The sequence below is a fragment of the Salmo trutta genome, chromosome 3 (assembly GCF_901001165.1).
Source record: "Salmo trutta chromosome 3, fSalTru1.1, whole genome shotgun sequence".
NCBI lineage: Eukaryota > Metazoa > Chordata > Actinopteri > Salmoniformes > Salmonidae > Salmo > Salmo trutta.
In genome coordinates, this window is record NC_042959.1 from 63,923,719 (window position 1) to 63,941,401 (window position 17,683).

General features: G+C 47.4%; 1 protein-coding gene across 1 annotated transcript; it reads left to right on the forward strand.

Annotated features, from left to right (window-relative positions):
- Positions 1–11,737: 11,737 nt before the first annotated feature.
- Positions 11,738–17,457, forward strand: LOC115183127 (40S ribosomal protein S19). Its single transcript, XM_029744467.1, has 6 exons — positions 11,738–11,801; positions 12,756–12,826; positions 14,586–14,686; positions 14,891–15,074; positions 16,146–16,200; positions 17,388–17,457. The coding sequence occupies exons 2-6, from the start codon at positions 12,756–12,758 to the stop codon at positions 17,430–17,432; spliced, it is 456 nt and encodes a 151-aa protein (XP_029600327.1). The 5' UTR covers positions 11,738–11,801; the 3' UTR covers positions 17,433–17,457.
- Positions 17,458–17,683: the final 226 nt, after the last annotated feature.

The window sequence follows — 17,683 nt, forward strand, 5'->3', positions numbered from 1 at the left end:
GTGATGTGAAGGGGCAGACACAGGAGGATAAGGAGGCAGAGGGAGAGGCCTAGGGAGCGGGCAAGGGGAGAGCGGCGTTTTGGGGGGCCGGAGCCTGGACCATTAGGGTCCTGTCTGGGCATCACACAGACCAGATCTAGGTAAATGGCCAGCAGGCCCATTAGGGGGAGCAGGAAGACGGTCACCCCATAGACATAGACCAGGAACTGGGGGCTGAGGACGGTGTCGGGGGCACACACCCCCCAGTGGCTCCCATGGATCTCGGCATAGGTGAAGTTATGGAGATCCTCCACGTAGAACTTGGACAGGAAGCCGCCGTAAGGGAGGTACTTCCCGATCACAGAGCGGTCCTGGTTGTACTTGGGAGGCATCGGACGGGGAGGAGGGGAAGTCCAGTTGCCTGGGGGGATGCCGTCCAGCCCCAGCCCATCCAGCCATCCCTCTTCCCCTCCCCAGGTGTCCAGGACGTTCCAGCCGATGAACTGGGCAAAGGAAGAGAGGACAGAGGCCACCCAGCACAGCAGGACCACACACAGGGCCCGCCGACGTGTAACCAGCAAACTGTAGCTGAAACAGAGAGAGAACCCAGTGGGTCAAATGAAGCCAGCATGCACTGATGTTCTAAAGCAGGGCTCTTCAACCTTGTTTACCCAGGGACCCCCGCCGAGGCAAACTGGCAACCCAGGGAGCCCCATCATATGTTAACCAAAAATGTATTTTTCACATATTGTCTTATCATCAGGTGAATGATAATGGCGAGGAGAAGTAACATTAACCAACATTTTAAAATGAATAGATTTGGTAGACAGTTTTTCATTATTTTGACCTCCCCACATTATAATTGGAAGTATAAACACTAACATAGCCTATTAGCTAGACAAAGGTAACTCCAAACACCTTTTTGCGAAAAAGTAGCTGTTTAGCTGGTTAAAAAAAGGTAAAACATGTGTTGTCAAAATGTATGTCTAAGTCAAAAAAGCTTACCAGCAACCAGTTGCACTTTCTGTGACCCATACTTTTCAAAGCCTATATTTCGGGCAGTATTTCTGTTACATGTATTTGAAATATGTCTTTCAATTACTTCTGAGTATTCTACACTCCAACATATTTTGTAACAATATACTTTCGAGAGCTGTAATTAGTATTTTCAAAATACAAAATACATTTTCTATACCATTTTCTAAAGCGGTGTCACGACTTCCACCGAAGTCGGTTCCTCCCCTTGTTCGGGTGGCATTCGGCATCGCCGGTCTTCTAGCCATCGTCGATCCACTTTTCATTTTCCATTTGTTTTGTCTTGTTTTCCTACACACCTGGTTTTCATTTCCCTCATTTAAGTGTTGTGTACTTAACCCTCTGTTCCCCCCATGTCTTTGTGTGGAATTGTTTGTTGTAAGTGCTTGTGCACATGTTTACTGGTGCGTGACGGGTTTTGTACCCATGTTTGTTATTCTTTATGCCGTTGGTTTTGCAATTAAACTACTAATTCTGCTCTCCTGAGTCTGACTTCCCTGCCACAAGTTACGCACCCCTTACAGAATTCCACACCGCTGAAATGGAGTCAGCAGGAGCAGGTGCCCCTGGTATGGGGGTCGAGGAGCGTGTCCAGGAGCAAGCGGCGATGATCCACCATCTTGGCGCCGCTATGGACTGCGTCGTCCAAACCATGGACCGCTGGGAGAGACAGGGAGTTCTTCTAGCGCCTCCACCAGCACAACCAGGGCCTCCACTACTCGCCTCCCCTTCACCCAGTCCCAGTGGGATTCGTCTCGCCCTTTCCCGGGAGTACGATGGGACGGCTGCACGCTGCCAGGGTTTCCTATTGCAGCTAGATCGCTACCTGGCAACCGTCCACCCGGCTCCTTCAGGCCATGAGAGGGTGTCCACCCTCGTCTCATGCCTCTCAGGGAAGGCCCTGGAGTGGGCCAACGCCGTGTGGAGAGAAGGAGATGCGGCACTGGACCATTTCTAGGATTTCACCCGCCGTTTCCGGGCAGTCTTCGACCACCCGCCCGAGGGTAGAGCGGGGGGGTGAACGTCTCTACCATCTGAGGCAGGAGACGAGGAGCACCCAGGAGTTTGCCATGGACTTTCGGACCCTGGCCGCCGGCGCGGGATGGAACGACAGGGCTCTGATCGACCACCATCGCTGCAGTTTGCGCGAGGACGTCCATCTGGAGTTCGCCTACAGGGACACCACCCTCACCTTCGACCAGCTGGTGGACCTGTCCATTCGGTTGGATAACCTGCTGGCTACCCGCGGACGTCCAGAGCAGGGTCTGTCGGTTCTATTCCCCAGCACCACCGCTCCAATGCCCATGGAGCTGGGAGGTGCTGTGCGCAGGGAGACCGGAGGAGGTTCCGTCTCGTGCAACATCTGTGGCCGCAGAGGTCACACTGCCGGTCGGTGTCGGGTTGGTTCCTCTGGGAGTCGAAGCAGCAGGCAGGGCACTCTAGCGTCACCCCAGGTGAGAAAGCACCATTCTCACCCAGAGCCCTCTGTTGCACACGTTTTTGTTTGTTACTTTTCCTGAGTTTTCCCTGCATTCCCAGCAAAAGGGGCTCGTCGATTCAGGCGCGGCTGGGTATTTTATAGACATATAATTTGCCCATAGGTTAGGGATCCCCATCATTCTAGTGGCTATGCCCTTCCCAGTTCACGCCTTAGACAGTCGACCATTAGGGTCAGGGTTGATTAGGAAGGCCACCGCTCCTCTGGGCATGGTGACGCAGGGGGGTCACACGGAAAGAATCAGTCTCTTCCTCATTGACTCTCCTGCATTTCCCGTGGTGCTAGGCCTACCCTGGTTAGCTTGTCATGACCCCACTGTTTTCTTGGCAATGGAGGGCTATCACGGGGTGGTCGCGAGAGTGCTCGGGGAGGTGTTTAGGGGTTTCCGTTTGTGCTACTACGGTGGAAAGTCCAGACTAGGTCTCCACCGTGTGCATTCCCCCCAAATATGCCGATTTGGCTCTCCCTTCTCCAAAAAGAAGGCGACTCAATTACCACCCCATCGACGGGGGGATTGTGCGATAAATCTCCTGGTAGATGCCGCACTTCCCAGGAGTCACGTGTACCCCCTGTCACAGGCGGAAACGGCGGCTATGGAAACATATGTCTCTGAATCCCTGCGTCAGAGGTACATTGGGTCCTCCACTTCACCCACCTCTTCGAGTTTCTTTTTTGTGAAGAAGAAGGAGGGAGGTCTGCGCCCGTGTATTGAATATCGAAGCCTAAATCAGATCACTGTGAGGTACAGTTACCCGCTACCTCTAATCGCCACTGCAATTGAGTCAATGCACGGGGCGCGTTTCTTCACCAAACTGGATCTCAGGAGCGCTTACAACCTGGTGCGCATCCGGGAGGGAGATGAGTGGAAGACGGCGTTCAGCACGACCTCAGGGCATTATGAGTACCTCGTCATGGCGTACGGGTTGATGAATGCTCCATCAGTCTTCCAAGCCTTTGTAGACGAGATTTTCAGGGACCTGCATGGGCAGGGTGTAGTGGTGTATATTGATGACATTCTGATATACTCCGCTACACACGCCGAGCATGTGTCCCTGGTGCGCAGGTTGCTTGGTCGACTGTTGGAGCATGACCTGTACGTTAAGGCTGAGAAATGCCTTTTCTTCCAACAGTCAGTCTCCTTCCTAGGGTACCGCATTTCCACCTCGGGTGGAGATGGAGAGTGACCGCATTGCAGCCGTGCATAATTGGCCGACTCCCACCACGGTAAAGGAGGTGCAGCGGTTTCTAGGGTTTGCCCATTACTACCGGAGGTTTATCCGGGGTTTTGGTCAAGTAGCGGCTCCCTTTACCTCACTGCTGAAGGGGGGACCGGTACGTTTACAGTGGTCGGCTGAGGCGGACAGGGCTTTTGGTCACCTGAGAGCTCTGTTTACCTCGGCTCCCGTGCTGGCCCATCCGGATCCCTCTATGGCATTCATATTGGAAGTGGACGCGTCTGAGGCTGGGATAAGAGCCGTGCTCTCTCAGCACTTGGGCACGCCACCGAAGCTCCGCCCCTGTGCTTTCTTCTCGAGGAAGCTCAGCCTGGCGGAGCGAAACTCTGACGTGGGGGACCGAAAGCAGTTGGCTGTCGTCAAGGCCTTAAAGGCGTGGAGGCATTGGCTTGAGGGGGCTAAACACCCTTTTCTCATCTGGACTGACCACCGCAATCTGGAGTACATCCGGGCAGCGAGGAGACTGAACCCTCGCCAGGCAAGGTGGGCCATGTTTTCCACCCGTTTTGCTTTCACACTTTCTTACAGACCAGGTTCCCAGAATGTGAAGGCAGACGCACTGTCCCGGCTGTATGACACAGAGGAGCGGCCTGTGGATCCCACCCCCATACTCCCGGCCTCCTGCCTGTTGGCGCCGGTAGTGTGGGAGCTGGACGCGGACATTGAGCAGGCGCTACGTGCAGAGCCCACTCCCCTCCAGTGTCCCGCTGGGCGTCTGTATGTTCCATCTGCTGTCCGTGACCGGTTGATCTATTGGGCCCACACGTCACCCTCCTCTGGTCATCCAGGCATTGGTCGGACGGTGCGCTGTCTGAGTGGGAAGTACTGGTGGCCCACGTTGGCTAAGCACGTGAGGGTTTATGTTTCCTCGTGCTCAGTGTGCGCCCAGTGTAAGGCTCCTAGGGACCTGCCCAGAGGTAAGCTACACCCCTTACCCTTTCCACAACGGCCTTGGTCGCACCTGTCGGTGGATTTCCTCACTGATCTTCCTCCTTCACAGGGTAACACCACGATCCTGGTTGTTGTGGACCGGTTTTCTAAGTCCTGCCGTCTCCTCCCTCTGCCCGGTCTCCCTACGGCCCTACAGACTGCAGAGGCCCTGTTTACACACGTCTTCCGGCACTACAGGGTGCCTGAGGATATAGTGTCTGATCGGGTCCCCAGTTCACGTCGAGGGTCTGGAGGGCGTTTATGGAACGTCTGGGGGTCTCGATCAGCCTTACCTCGGGTTTTCACCCCGAGAGTAACGGGCAGGTGGAGAGAGTTAACCAGGATGTGGGTAGGTTTCTGAGGTCTTATTGCCAGGACCGGCCGGGGGAGTGGGCGGCGTTCGTGCCCTGGGCAGAGATGGCCCAGAACTCGATCCGCCACTCCTCCACTAACCTCTCCCCCTTCCAGTGCGTACTGGGGTATCAGCCGGTTCTGGCTCCTTGGCATCAGAGTCAGACCGAGGCTCCTGCGGTGGACGACTGGTTCCGGCTCGCGGAGGAGACATGGGACGCCGCTCATGTTCACCTTCAGCGCGCGGTGCTGCGCCAGAAAGCCAGCGCAGACGTCACCGCAGTGAGGCCCCGGTCTTTGCACCGGGGAACCGGGTCTGGCTCTCGACCCGAAACCTGCCCCTCCGCCTGCCCTGCCGGAAGCTGGGTCCGCGGTTTGTGGGGCCATTTAAAGTCCTGAGGAGACTGAACGAGGTCAGTTACAGGTTACAGCTCCCCCCGATTACCGTATTAACCCCTCGTTCCATGTGTCTCTCCTCAGGCCGGTGGTGGCTGGCCCGCTCCAGGAGTCTGAGGTGCGGGTGGTTCCTCCGCCCCCTCTGGACATCAAGGGGGCCCCGGCATACTCCGTTCGATCCATACTGGATTCGAGGCGTCGGACGAGGGGCCTTCAGTACCGCGTGGACTGGGAGGGGTACTCTCTCTGAGGAGAGATGCTGGGTTCCGGTGGAGCACGTGTTGGACCCTTCAATGCTGCAGGAGTTCCACCGTCTCCGTCCGGATCGCCCTGCACCTCGCCCTCCGGGTCGTCCTCGAGGCCGGTGTTGGCGTGCTGCTGGAGCCGCACGTCAAGGGGGGGTACAGTCACGACTTCCACCGAAGTCGGTTCCTCTCCTTGTTCGGGCGGCGTTCGGCGGTCGGCGTCGCCGGTCTTCTAGCCATTGTCGATCCACTTTTCATTTTCCATTTGTTTTGTCTTGTTTTCCTACACACCTGGTTTTCATTTCCCTCATTAAGTGTTGTGTATTTAACCCTCTGTTCCCCCCATGTCTTTGTGTGGAATTGTTTGTTGTAAGTGCTTGTGCACATGTTTACTGGTGCGCAATGGGTTTTGTACCCATGTTTGTTATTCTTTATTCCGTTGGTTTTGCAATTAAACTACTCCGGCTATTACCTAGTTCTGCTCTCCTGCATCTGACTTCCCTGCCACCAGTTACGCACCCCTTACAAGCGGTTTCCCCTGCATTGGTATCAAAAGTCTGATGGCACTCTGGTGTGATAAGAGCGTCTGCTTAATGAACTAAATATAAATGTATATGTAAAAATGAACAATTGCAAAGCATGTTGAGTAGTATTCTCCACTTCAAAACAAGGCCAATAATAATACCCATTGTGCTTTGCTGTTAATTTTGGTAAATTTTCACATATACAGTACATTTCCGTTTTGGTAATTTAGCACTCTTATCTAGAGTGCCATCAGACTTTTGAAACCAATGCAGGGGAAACCGCTTGTAAGGGGTGCGTAACTGGTGGCAGGGAAGTGCATTCAACTAAGATAGATAAACAACAACATATCACAGTCATAACAAGTAAAAATGTATTTCTGTATTTCAAAACATGAAATACATGTATTTTTATTGAATATATTTTAAACGTATTTGGTAGTTTACTTTGATACATTGATCTTTATGGTATTATCAGGTGTGAAGGTAAAACCCAGATGCAGACAACGTCAAATTAACAATGGTTTAATAATCCAACAGGGGCAGGCAATAGACATGTCAAGGCAGGCAGGAGTCAGTAAACCAGAGGCGGGGCAACGGTACCGGACGGCAGGCAGGCTCAGGGTCAGGGTAGGCAGAGGTCAATAATCCAGAGGTGGGGCAAAAGTACAGGTCGGCAGGCGGGCTCAGAGTCAGGACAGGCAAGGGTCAAAACCAGGAGGGCAAGGAAAATAGAGATTGGGAAAAGCAGGAGCTGAGACACAAAAACGCTGGTTGACATGACAAACAAGACGAACTGGCAACAAACAGAGAACAGGTATAAATACACAGGGGATAATGGGGAAGATGGGTGACACCTGGAGGCGGGTGGAGACAATCACAAAGACAGGTGAAACAGATCAGGGTGTGACAGGTATTTTGTAATTGTATTGTGTAATTAGTCATTTTTGCCCATCCCTCCCAATGAGTGTAATGATCTCCAATGAGTGTAATGAGCTCCAATGAGTGTAATGAGCTCCATTGAGTGTAATGAGCTCCAATGAGAGTAATTTGCTCAATTTAAGGAGTTGAGAAATAAAGTAATCATCCTTTGAAATAAGATTTTCTCACATTTTCTACTGTATGTAATAATACAATTGTTTATTCTGTTGTTTCTAGCGTTATTCATAAAAATATATATTTGTTCCACTTTTTGGTTTGTTTTTCTTTTTATATTTTTGTCGGAACTCCGGTTGAATACCCCTGGTCTAGAGTGCAGTCCTGAGAATATTTGGCAAATTATTTCAGGTGCACTTGATTTAGCTTTGGCACTTTTTACCCCCCTCTCTCTGACTCACCTGCTCCCCATGCGGTGCTTCAGGTGGGAGTTGAGGGTCATGAGCAGCAGCAGGCAGACAGTGAACTGCCTGACCAGCAGAGGACAGCACACCAGGGTGATGCAGGTGTACAGGCACTGGGGACTCCTCAGGTTCAGCAGCACAGAGACAGGCACTCCTACCGCACCCCCCACTGCCCCCACCCAGCCTAGACACAACTTCAGGCAGGCAGAAACACTCCCCTCCGGGTATGGCCACCTCCACCCTGGCCTCCTCCATCCTCCTCCATCCCACCACCACCTATAGACATCCTCACACTCACCACGATCACCGACACAGATACCACACACTGACTCACCGAGATCAGCCACATGTGTTCCATGGCTGAGCCTAAGAGGGGGACAGAGACAAAGGGGTGGGGGAGGTGGGGGAGGAAAGAGAGAGAGGAAGACAATAGTGAAATTGGTTGAGGTGTCAAACCTAGAGTAACTCTAAGAGATCATTCAAAGTTCCTTCTGCACTTGTCCCAAAAGTGGATGTCCTATCATGGCTCCCTAGCTAATTATTACCTTTGCCCAATTAGCTCTTTCATCCCTTCCTCTCCCCTGAAACTGGCTTCCAGGTAAGGTTGCTAATTATTATTTATATTTTTGTACCTTTATTAAACTAGGCAAGTCAGTTAAGAACAAATTCTTATTTACAATGGCGGCCTACCAAAAGGCAAAAGGCCTCCTGCGGGGACGGGGGCAGGGATAAAAAATTATAAATAATAAAATATATAGGACAAAACAAACATCACAACAAGAGAAACACCACAACACTACGTTAAGCGAGCCCTAAGACAAAGTGGGTGGGGTTATATCCTGCCTGGTTGGCCCTGTCCGGGGGTATTGTCGGATGGGGCCACAGTGTCTCCCAACCCCTCCTGTCTCAGCCTCCAGTATCTATGCTGCAATAGTTTATGTGTCGGGGGGCTAGGGTCAGTCTATTATATCTGGTGTAATTCTCCTGTCTTATCCGGTGTCCTGTGTGAAGTTAAGTGTGCTCCCTCTAATTCTCTCTCTCTCCCTCTCCCTCCTCTCCCGGAGGACCTGAGCCCTAGGACCATGCCTCAGGACTACCTGTCCTGATGACTCCTTGCTGTCCCCAGTCCACCTGGTTGTGCTGCTGCTCCAGTTTCAACTGTTCTGCCTGTGGCTATGGAACCCTGACCTGTTCACCGGACGTGCTACCTTGTCCTGGACCTGCTGTTTTCGACTCTCTCTCTCTACTGCACCTGCTGTCTCGAACTCAGAATGCTCGGCTATGAAAAGCCAACTGACATTTACTCCTGAGGTGCTGACCTGTTGCACCCTCTACAACCACTGTGATTATTATTATTTGACCCTGCTGGTCATCTATGAACATTTGAACATCTTGGCCATGTACTGTTATAATCTCCACCCAGTACAGCCAGAAGAGGACTGGCCACCCTTCAGAGCCTGGTTCCTCTCTAGGGTTCTTCCTAGGTTCCTGCCTTTCTAGGACATTTTTCCTAGCCACCGTGCTTCGACAGCTATGTACATTGCTTGCTGTTTGGGGTTTTAGGCTGGGTTTCTGTATAGCACTTTGTGACATCGGCTGATGTTAAAAGGGCTTTATAAATAAATGTGATTGAGAGTGATTGAGCATGGCAGCAACACATGACAACACAGCATAGTAACAACACAACATGACAACAACATGGTAGCAACACAACAAGGCAGCAGCACAACATGGTAGCAGCACAAAATATGGTATAAACATTATTGGGCACATGAGGAAGCATTCTCAGTCAATTCACCTGGGACATAAAAAATGAAAAAAAGACAATGGCAATAGTTTGAGAAGAAAGAGGGTAAGAATGGAGAGAGTGAGTGAGTGGGAGGTCTAAAAGAGAAAGATTGATTGAGAAAAGCGAGTGGTGGGAGGACAGAGTAAAGGAAAAATAAATGAAAAGGGAGAAGCAGAGGCAGGAAGTTGAGGGGGAGAGATTGTTAGATATTTGTTCTAGGTATTGGAGACCTGTACGGCTACTTGGAGAGTGAAAAGGTCAGCGTAGACTGGACCTGACAGAGCACTCAGACTGAGGATGTGAGCACCATGCAAACACAGTGTAGAGAGGGTAGAATCTGTGAAACAGACCGCTAACATCACACACTGCAGCAGACAGACAGAGCAGGAGACATTGGTGTGAACTTGCTCGAGTGTGATTGACAGGTAATTTCAGAACATTTTCAAACAATGGTCTCAAATAAAGCAAAGCGGCTGGATATTGAAATAGCAGATTTAGCGCTGTAATATGCCACCTGTCTCCTCAGAATAATGAGTTTGACCTTTTCAGGACATCCAGACGACAAGTTGTCCGTTTTCATAATAATTATGACTGACTGGAATAATCGTTTTATACAGCTGCATAATCAGTTGATACAGTTGTCTCCTGTCCTGCTCCTTGAAAGGCCCTGAAATAATTATTGGAGTTCATTCCACCTTATGTGGTTGTCTTCGGTTTGAATCTGTGACTGGTCGCTTTCAATGTGATTAATTTACTTTTGCTAATCAATTACGGTAAGCATTGAGAGACAACACAAGCATACAGACTCATAGCCACACTACACAGTCAGAGCTTTAGATTTAGATAGTAGGAAGCTCAATGGATGACAGAAAATATGATAGAGAATATAATGGAAAGAGAATGGATAGAGAACAGATGGTGATTTTGTGGACCCCAGGAAGAGAAGCTGCTGCTATATCGCAACAGCTAATGGGGATCCTAATAAAATACCAAATACCAAAATATAGCTGTCTAGAACAGTAGAATAAATGAGAAAATACCAAATTACCTGATATGTTGTGGATGTATAGATCTGGATAAGAGCGTCTGCTAAATGACTAAAATGTAAATGCAAAATGTAAATATAAGTCTATGACAGTTCTAATCTGTCCTCTGGAAACCTTCCCTCGCTCTTTACCTCCCTATCTCTTCCTCTCACTCTATTCTTCTGCACTGACTGACAGAATAAACTCACATTCATAAACCGTCATTACCCTCTCTGTCCACCTATCTCCTGGTCTTGTCTATACAAACATATCAATTGTGTCAATGTTGAAGCAGTGCTAACCTTTCCACCCGAGCTGTGCAAAGGTCACCACAAGCATTGTAAATAAGTAAATAAAAAAGACCAAGGTTATAGTTAACACATATACTCGCAGACACACACACTCAGGTCAATCGAACATGTACAAATGCACACACACACACACACGAAAAGAGACACTCAAACGTGTGTAAACATAATGGCACAGATGGAAGAGATGATGAACAGAGAAAAACAACGGAGAGAAATCAGAGAGGGACAGAGAACGCAATCTCTTATCCACTGAAGGGTTTGGGCATTGTTCTGTGGCAGTAGTACATTTACATGTGCCGTGTTTCAGGCAGCAGTGCATTTATTTTTCAACTGCTATTTCAAGGATAACAAAGAACAAATTAAGTGGCATTGTTGTTTTTTTCCATGGAGGAAATGTACCATGGGAAATAAAGAATGATTGTTGCATGCAGAATTCAAAGGAATTTGATCATGATCTCCGTCAGTAGGCTATTTGTAGAAATCCCTTAAGAATAAGATATGGTTTTATATAGTATGTATAAACTGGAAGTAGAAGCATTATTGTTGTCCATTGGTTTACTCCAATTAGGGGAGGGATGGTAGGGTTAGGGGAAAATAATAAAGGAAAATGTATATATTTTTAAATATATGTATTTTATCTATATATTTTCCATAAGATAAGATATGGTTACAATGCATTTCACAGATCTTTAAATACTGACGGGATATGTCACAATATTATTATAATAAAAACATCATTTTGAATTACAGCATCCTGGTTATTGCATTCACTGTGTAGATTATAGTAACATTAGACATTAGTATCCTATTGCTGCAATAAAAAAGTACTTCCATATACCACAAAAAAACTGCTAATTAATTCCTATTGCTGCTCCAGGGCACGTGACTCTTCTTTTGGAGACAATTTCATAATTCAATGCTTTTGATTGTGATGTAGCCTTAATTAACCTTGGGCACTGCAAACTGCTTTGAAATGCATCAGGTTTGACTCTGATTGGGCTAGAAATTCATCAACAGGGCATCTTGTGATGAAAATACCGACGTACAGGGTGAGATCATATCTCGCGAGAACGAACGCGATCCGCCCGTTTTAACACGGGCTGGAAACCCCATCTTACCCTCTTCCTCTCGCTGTCCACAAGCAAGGTAAAGGATGTCTGGTCTCCGGCCTTATTTGACCCACTGTATGACATTTTCGTGATACTTATTCTCCCATAACTGACCGCGTATACATTGAACAATCAATTAACAAATACCTGGTTTTCCGGGAAGTCTACAGAGTCCTGTAGATTATTTAGAATAAAATACATTTGCTTGTGACACTCGCACGTACCTTCCAGTGATGGCTGCCCCCATGCCTCTGCATTGGGCCTAAACATTTCGCTTGTCCATTTTTAGATAAGATTATGTTATCTACGCTAACGGTGTCTTTCATTTGAATGTGTTACGCTCGTTGGCTGTTGAACTGTGATCCTTCTTATACTGTCGGAATTTCTGCCTCGAATTTCTGATGTGGTTACATGTCTCGGTTTATAGGTTCATTGCTAGCATTGTGGCTAACTCCAGTTAGTTAGCTAGCTACCATAATTGTATTTAACGGTGGCCGGTTTGTTGGTGAAATGGTTTGCCCTGATGATATCAGTTATTTGCTTAAATTGGACTTCAGATCATTCAGGACTTTGCACAATATGAGGGATTTATATTATCACGAGATGTGCATGTTTTCCATCGCCACTGTCTAACAGGAAGGAAAGTAGTCTATAGAATTAGCTAGCCAACTAACGTTAGTTGCCTGCTTAATTAAGCAAGCTGTTCATCACCCATCTGGTTAACTAACTAGTTAGCGAGAGTGTGATTTGTAGAAAAGTTATCAATAGTAGTGTATAGACGTGTAATCATCAGATTAACTGTTTGAGTATTGGGTCGGTCGAGTCATCCTATCGTCTGCACATAACTATATAACTAACGTTAGTTACATGAGTAGCTAGGCTACATATTCAATGTGCTCAGGACCTCAATCTACCCAGGACATTCGTTGCAGTCTACATAGCATCATTCATACATTGTACCTCATACTGAAGTTCTTTACCTCTCTGGCAGATGCCTGGTGTCACAGTGAAAGACGTCAACCAGCAGGAGTTTGTCCGTGCCCTATCGGCTTTCCTGAAGAAGTGAGTTTTCCACCCAGTTCTTTAATATAAGTATATGTAGTCGCATACACGTGAAGCCTTGTTCAGTTCTTGCTTTGTAATGCATTGAGCTTTTGTGAATGACTAACATACAGTTGAAGTCAGAAGTTTACATGGGCTTAGGATGGAGTCATTAAAACTCGTTTTTCAACCACTCCACAGATTTCTTGTTACAAACTAGTTTTGGCAAGTCTGTTAGGACATCTACTTTGTACATGACATGATTTTTCCAACAATTGTTTACAGATTGTTTCACTTAGAATTCACTATCACAATTCCAGTGGGTCAGAAGTTTACATACACTAAGTTGACTGTGTCTTTAAATAGCTTGGAAAATTCCAGAAATAGATGTCATGGCTTTAGAAGCTTCTGATAGGATAATTGACATAATTTGAGTCAATTGGAGGTGTACCTGTGGATGTATTTCAAGGCCTACCTTCATACTCAGTGCCTCTATGCTTGACATCATGGGAAAATCAAAAGAAATCAGCCAAGACCTCAAGACCTGGTTCATCCTTGGGAGCAACTTCCAAACACCTGAAGGTACCAAGTTCATCTGTACAGACAATAGTATGCAAGTATAAACACCATGGGACCACGCAGCCGTCATACCGCTCAGGAAGGAGACGCGTTCTGTCTCCAAGAGAGGAATGTACTTTGGTGTGAAAAGTGCAAATCAATCCCAGAACAACAGCAAAGGACCTTGGGAAGATTCTGGAGGAACGGGTAAAACGGGTACAAAGGTATCTATATCAACAGTAAAACGAGCCCTATATCGACATGACATGAAAGGCCGCTCAGCAAGGAAGAAGCCACTGCTCCAAAACCACCAATAAAAAAGCCAGACTACGGTTTGCAACTGCACGTGGGGACAAAGATCGTATTTTTTATGAAATGTCCTCTCGTCTGATGAAACAAAAATAGAACTGTTTGGCCATAATGACCCTCGTTATGTTTGGCGGAAAAAGGGGGAGGCTTGCAAGCCGAAGAACGCCATCCCAACCGTGAAGCACGGTGGTGTAAGCATTACATTTACGTAATTTAAGAGCAACTTACAAATTGGGGCGTTCACCTTTATGATATCATCATGTTGTGGGGGGTGCTTTGCTGCAGAAGGGACTGGCGCACTTCACAAAATAAATGGCATCTTGAGGCAGGAAAATTATGTGGATATATTGAAGCAACATCTCAAGTCATCAGTCAGGAAGTTAAAGCTTGGTCGCAAATGTGTCTTCCAATTGGACAATGACCCCAAGCATACTTCCTAAGTTGTGGCAAAATGGCTTAAGGACAACAAAGTCAAGGTATTGGAGTGGCCATCGCAAAGCCCTAACCTCAAATCCTATAGAGCTTTTGTGGGAAGAACTGAAAAGGCATGTGCGAGCAAGGAGGCCTACAAACCTGACTCAGTTACACCAGCTGTCGGGAGGAATGGGCCAAAATTCACCCAACTTATTGTGGGAAGCTTGTGGAAGGCTACCTGAAATGTTTGACCCAAGTTAAACAATTTAAAGGCAATGCTATCGAATACTAATTGAGTGTAACTTCTGACCCACTGGGAATGTGATGAAATTAATCATTCTATTATTCTGACGTTTCACTTAAAATAAAGTGGTGCTCCTAACTGACCTTAGACAGGGATTTTTTTCTGGGATTAAATGTCAGGAATTGTGAAACTGAGTTTAAATTAATTTGGCTAAGGTGTATGTAAACTTCTGACTAAAACTGTATGCTGTTCCAGGTCAGGAAAGCTGAAGGTCCCAGATTGGGTGGACATTGTCAAGCTGGCCAAACACAAGGAGCTGGCCCCCAGCGATGAGAACTGGTTCTACACCAGAGCTGGTATGATTTTGATCATTGACATTCTTCCCTTCAGGACTACCTGTCTGCTCAGGCCGTTAGTCGAGTATGGTAGATGCAATCTGTTATTGGCATTGGTTTTGACCAAAATTGGCCACAAATGATTTTCCTGACTGTTAGTGCAGAAGTATGGAACGAGGTCATTGTGACTCTATCAGTGGTGTTAACCTCTCTTCTCCCTCCCAGCGTCCACAGTGCGCCACCTGTACCTGCGTGGGGGTGCCGGTGTGGGCTCCATGACCAAGATCTATGGTGGTCGCCAGAGGAATGGTGTGTGTCCCGCCCACTTCAGTGTCGGTTCCAAAAACGTGGCCCGCAAGGTGCTGCAGGCCCTGGAGCTTCTCAAGATGGTGGAGAAGAACCCCAACGGGTGAGTAGAACCACGCTGGTTAGAACGTTGTCCCTAGACACTTGAGTCAAGGTCGGCGTTCTCATTGGTCCTTATGGTTAGGTTTAGGGAAAGCAAGCAGATCCTACTGAGAACAGAGAGAAACACCAGATATGAACTGTTTTATTGCGTCACCTAGTCCAGGTCCCAGAGCACCACTGGGTTGACGATTTTAAATTCACTTTTCATGCAACGCTTAAGAAAGAGTGGGGGAAAAAATGTCTTCCCTGGTTGAAAACATTTTGTGCCCACTGAACAAAACCGTATACAGACAAGTGCTCAATTTCATTAGTGTATTATATTATTTGCATGAAATCTGGATAAATGTACTATTGTGATCTTACCAGGCTCGTTCAGATTTAATTGATTTAGTAGCTTTGTAGCAATTTCTGCAAATGGTTGGGCACATTATATCCTATGGCAGTTGTGTAGGGGTGTCATTGCAGTCTCTGGTGTTACCTACTCTGGTGTTGTCAGTCGACCTGTGTAAGGGATGTTGATGTAGTCTTTGCTGTGTTACTGTACAGAATGGAGTTGATCCGTTAGTATGGAGGGGTCGGAGGAAGGCCCTAAAAATTCAGACTCCAGCCACCCTAGTCATAGACTGTTTTCTGTTACTGTACGGCAAGCAGTACCGGAGCGCCAAGTCTAGGTCCAAAAGACTTAACAGCTTCTACCCCCAAGCCACAAGACTCCTGAACAGCTAATCATATGGCTACCCAGACTATTTGCATTGCCCCACCTTTATGCTGCTGCTGCTACTCTGTCTGTGCATAGTCACTTTAATAACTACCCACATGTACATATTACCTCGACTAACCGGTGCCTTCGCACATTGACTCTGTACCGGTACCCCCTGTATATAACCTCGCTACTGTTATTTTACTGCTGCTCTAATGATTTATTTTTTACTTAACACTTATTTTTCTTGACTGCATAGTTTGTTAAGGGCTTGTAAGTAAACATTTAACTGTAAAGTCTACCTGTTGTATTCTGCGCATGTGACAAATGTATTAATTTGTTCTGTTGCTGACTGAACCTCTTCTCTCACAGTGGTCGCAGACTAACCGCCCAGGGAACCAGAGATCTGGACAGGATTGCTGGCCAGGTGAAGACCTTCTCTTTACCCCACCAGTAGTGTTTGGTTACCTTTCTTCTGGGGAGCCCATGGGTTGTGCAGGCCTGTTCCAGACAAACGGCAAAACTAATAAGTTAAATTGGGACCGTGAGAGAATTTGGTCAAATGTGTGGGGGGGCTTATTTGTCCTTTCACACGTTCAAGTGGAACCTGTTTGGCGTTAAATGTGTTTTTTGCATATTCCACTTCCACTGAGACGCCCTCAGTGTGGTCACGGCCAGGCATCAGCTGTTATTGACGGAGACCCTGGAGCAGATGGGGTTAAGTGTCTTGCTCAAGGGCACATCGGCAGATTTTTCATTTAGTCTGCTTGGGGAATCGAAACTAGTAACCTTTCCGTTATTAGCCTAGCGGTTAGAGCGCTGGGCCATCTGCTGCCTTGCTTGGCTGGAATAAAGGCTTTATAGCCCCAAGGCTCACCAGGACCTCACCGTATCGGGCCCATGGGCCCTTATCTAAAAAGTCATTTCAAACATGTTTTGTTGCAGAAATAAGTTTGTTTCATCACTGAAACATGTCACCCTGCACTTTGATGGTAGAACATCCCACAGTGCATGTAATGAAAGCATTAGCACAGTGTTGCCCAAGCACTCAGCCTGCCTTTTGAATTCAGCCAGCTGTCCTTGGTCTAGATTTATTTTCTAACTTTGCTCATGAGCCTCGCAGCCTGCATAATGAATGTCACTTTTTTTACTGTGGTAAAAACAAACAGCAGCTCAGCCCGTCGGCAGCAATCTGTCTGCTTAAGAGGAACAACAGTGTGACAATCCAAGGGTAAACAAGCGGAGGGAATTTCATGCTGACTGAATCCACCGTATGGTGCCGTGTCTCCCTATTGATCCTTTGTAATGAGCTGAATTTAGATGCACTAACCTGGCCCTCCCTGGCTGCTACATCGTGGCGTCATTGCTTGGCTTCCCCTGTGCTGTTTTTCATGGCTTAGAAATCGTTTTTATCCCAAGGAGCTAGGTATGGCATGTGCTGTCACATGACTGGTATTTCTGAGGGGTTCTAGTGAAGTCACTGTCCTCAAGCTGTTTAATTCCAGTGTGATGTGGGCCTCATTACTTTGTTAGATCAAGAGCCCACTTACTCACTGGAATAACCTCTGAACAAATCTGCACCATTAAATGTCTTGTTTTGATTTGTTTCCCCAGGTTGCAGCTGCAAAGTTGCCCCCCAAGGCTGCCCCCACAGTTTAATAAATATTTTTTGGAGAAGATGAAATCTTGTCTGTTCTTTTTTCAGATCTGAGCAAGTTGGGATTTACCAACAATAGATGGAAGCTGGTTGCTTCCATGGGTTTATGGTTTTGCATACCAATGTTAGATATGTTACCTCTGGTCTTGGATGTCTATGGGGGACTGGATTGATGAAGTGTAGGAGTTGTTGGTATGGTGTTCTGTTTAGTCTACACAATTTGGTTTTTGTTGAATTCCAATAAACTTCCCAA

Excerpts from the sequence above, each read along its gene's own strand:
- LOC115183127 (XM_029744467.1), top strand. The coding sequence starts at position 12,756 with ATGCCTGGTGTCACAGTGAAAGACGTCAACCAGCAGGAGTTTGTCCGT. Across the intron at positions 15,075-16,145 it reads GTGGAGAAGAACCCCAACGG|TGGTCGCAGACTAACCGCCC; the intron begins GTGAGTAGAACC and ends CTTCTCTCACAG. Across the intron at positions 16,201-17,387 it reads TGGACAGGATTGCTGGCCAG|GTTGCAGCTGCAAAGTTGCC; the intron begins GTGAAGACCTTC and ends TTGTTTCCCCAG.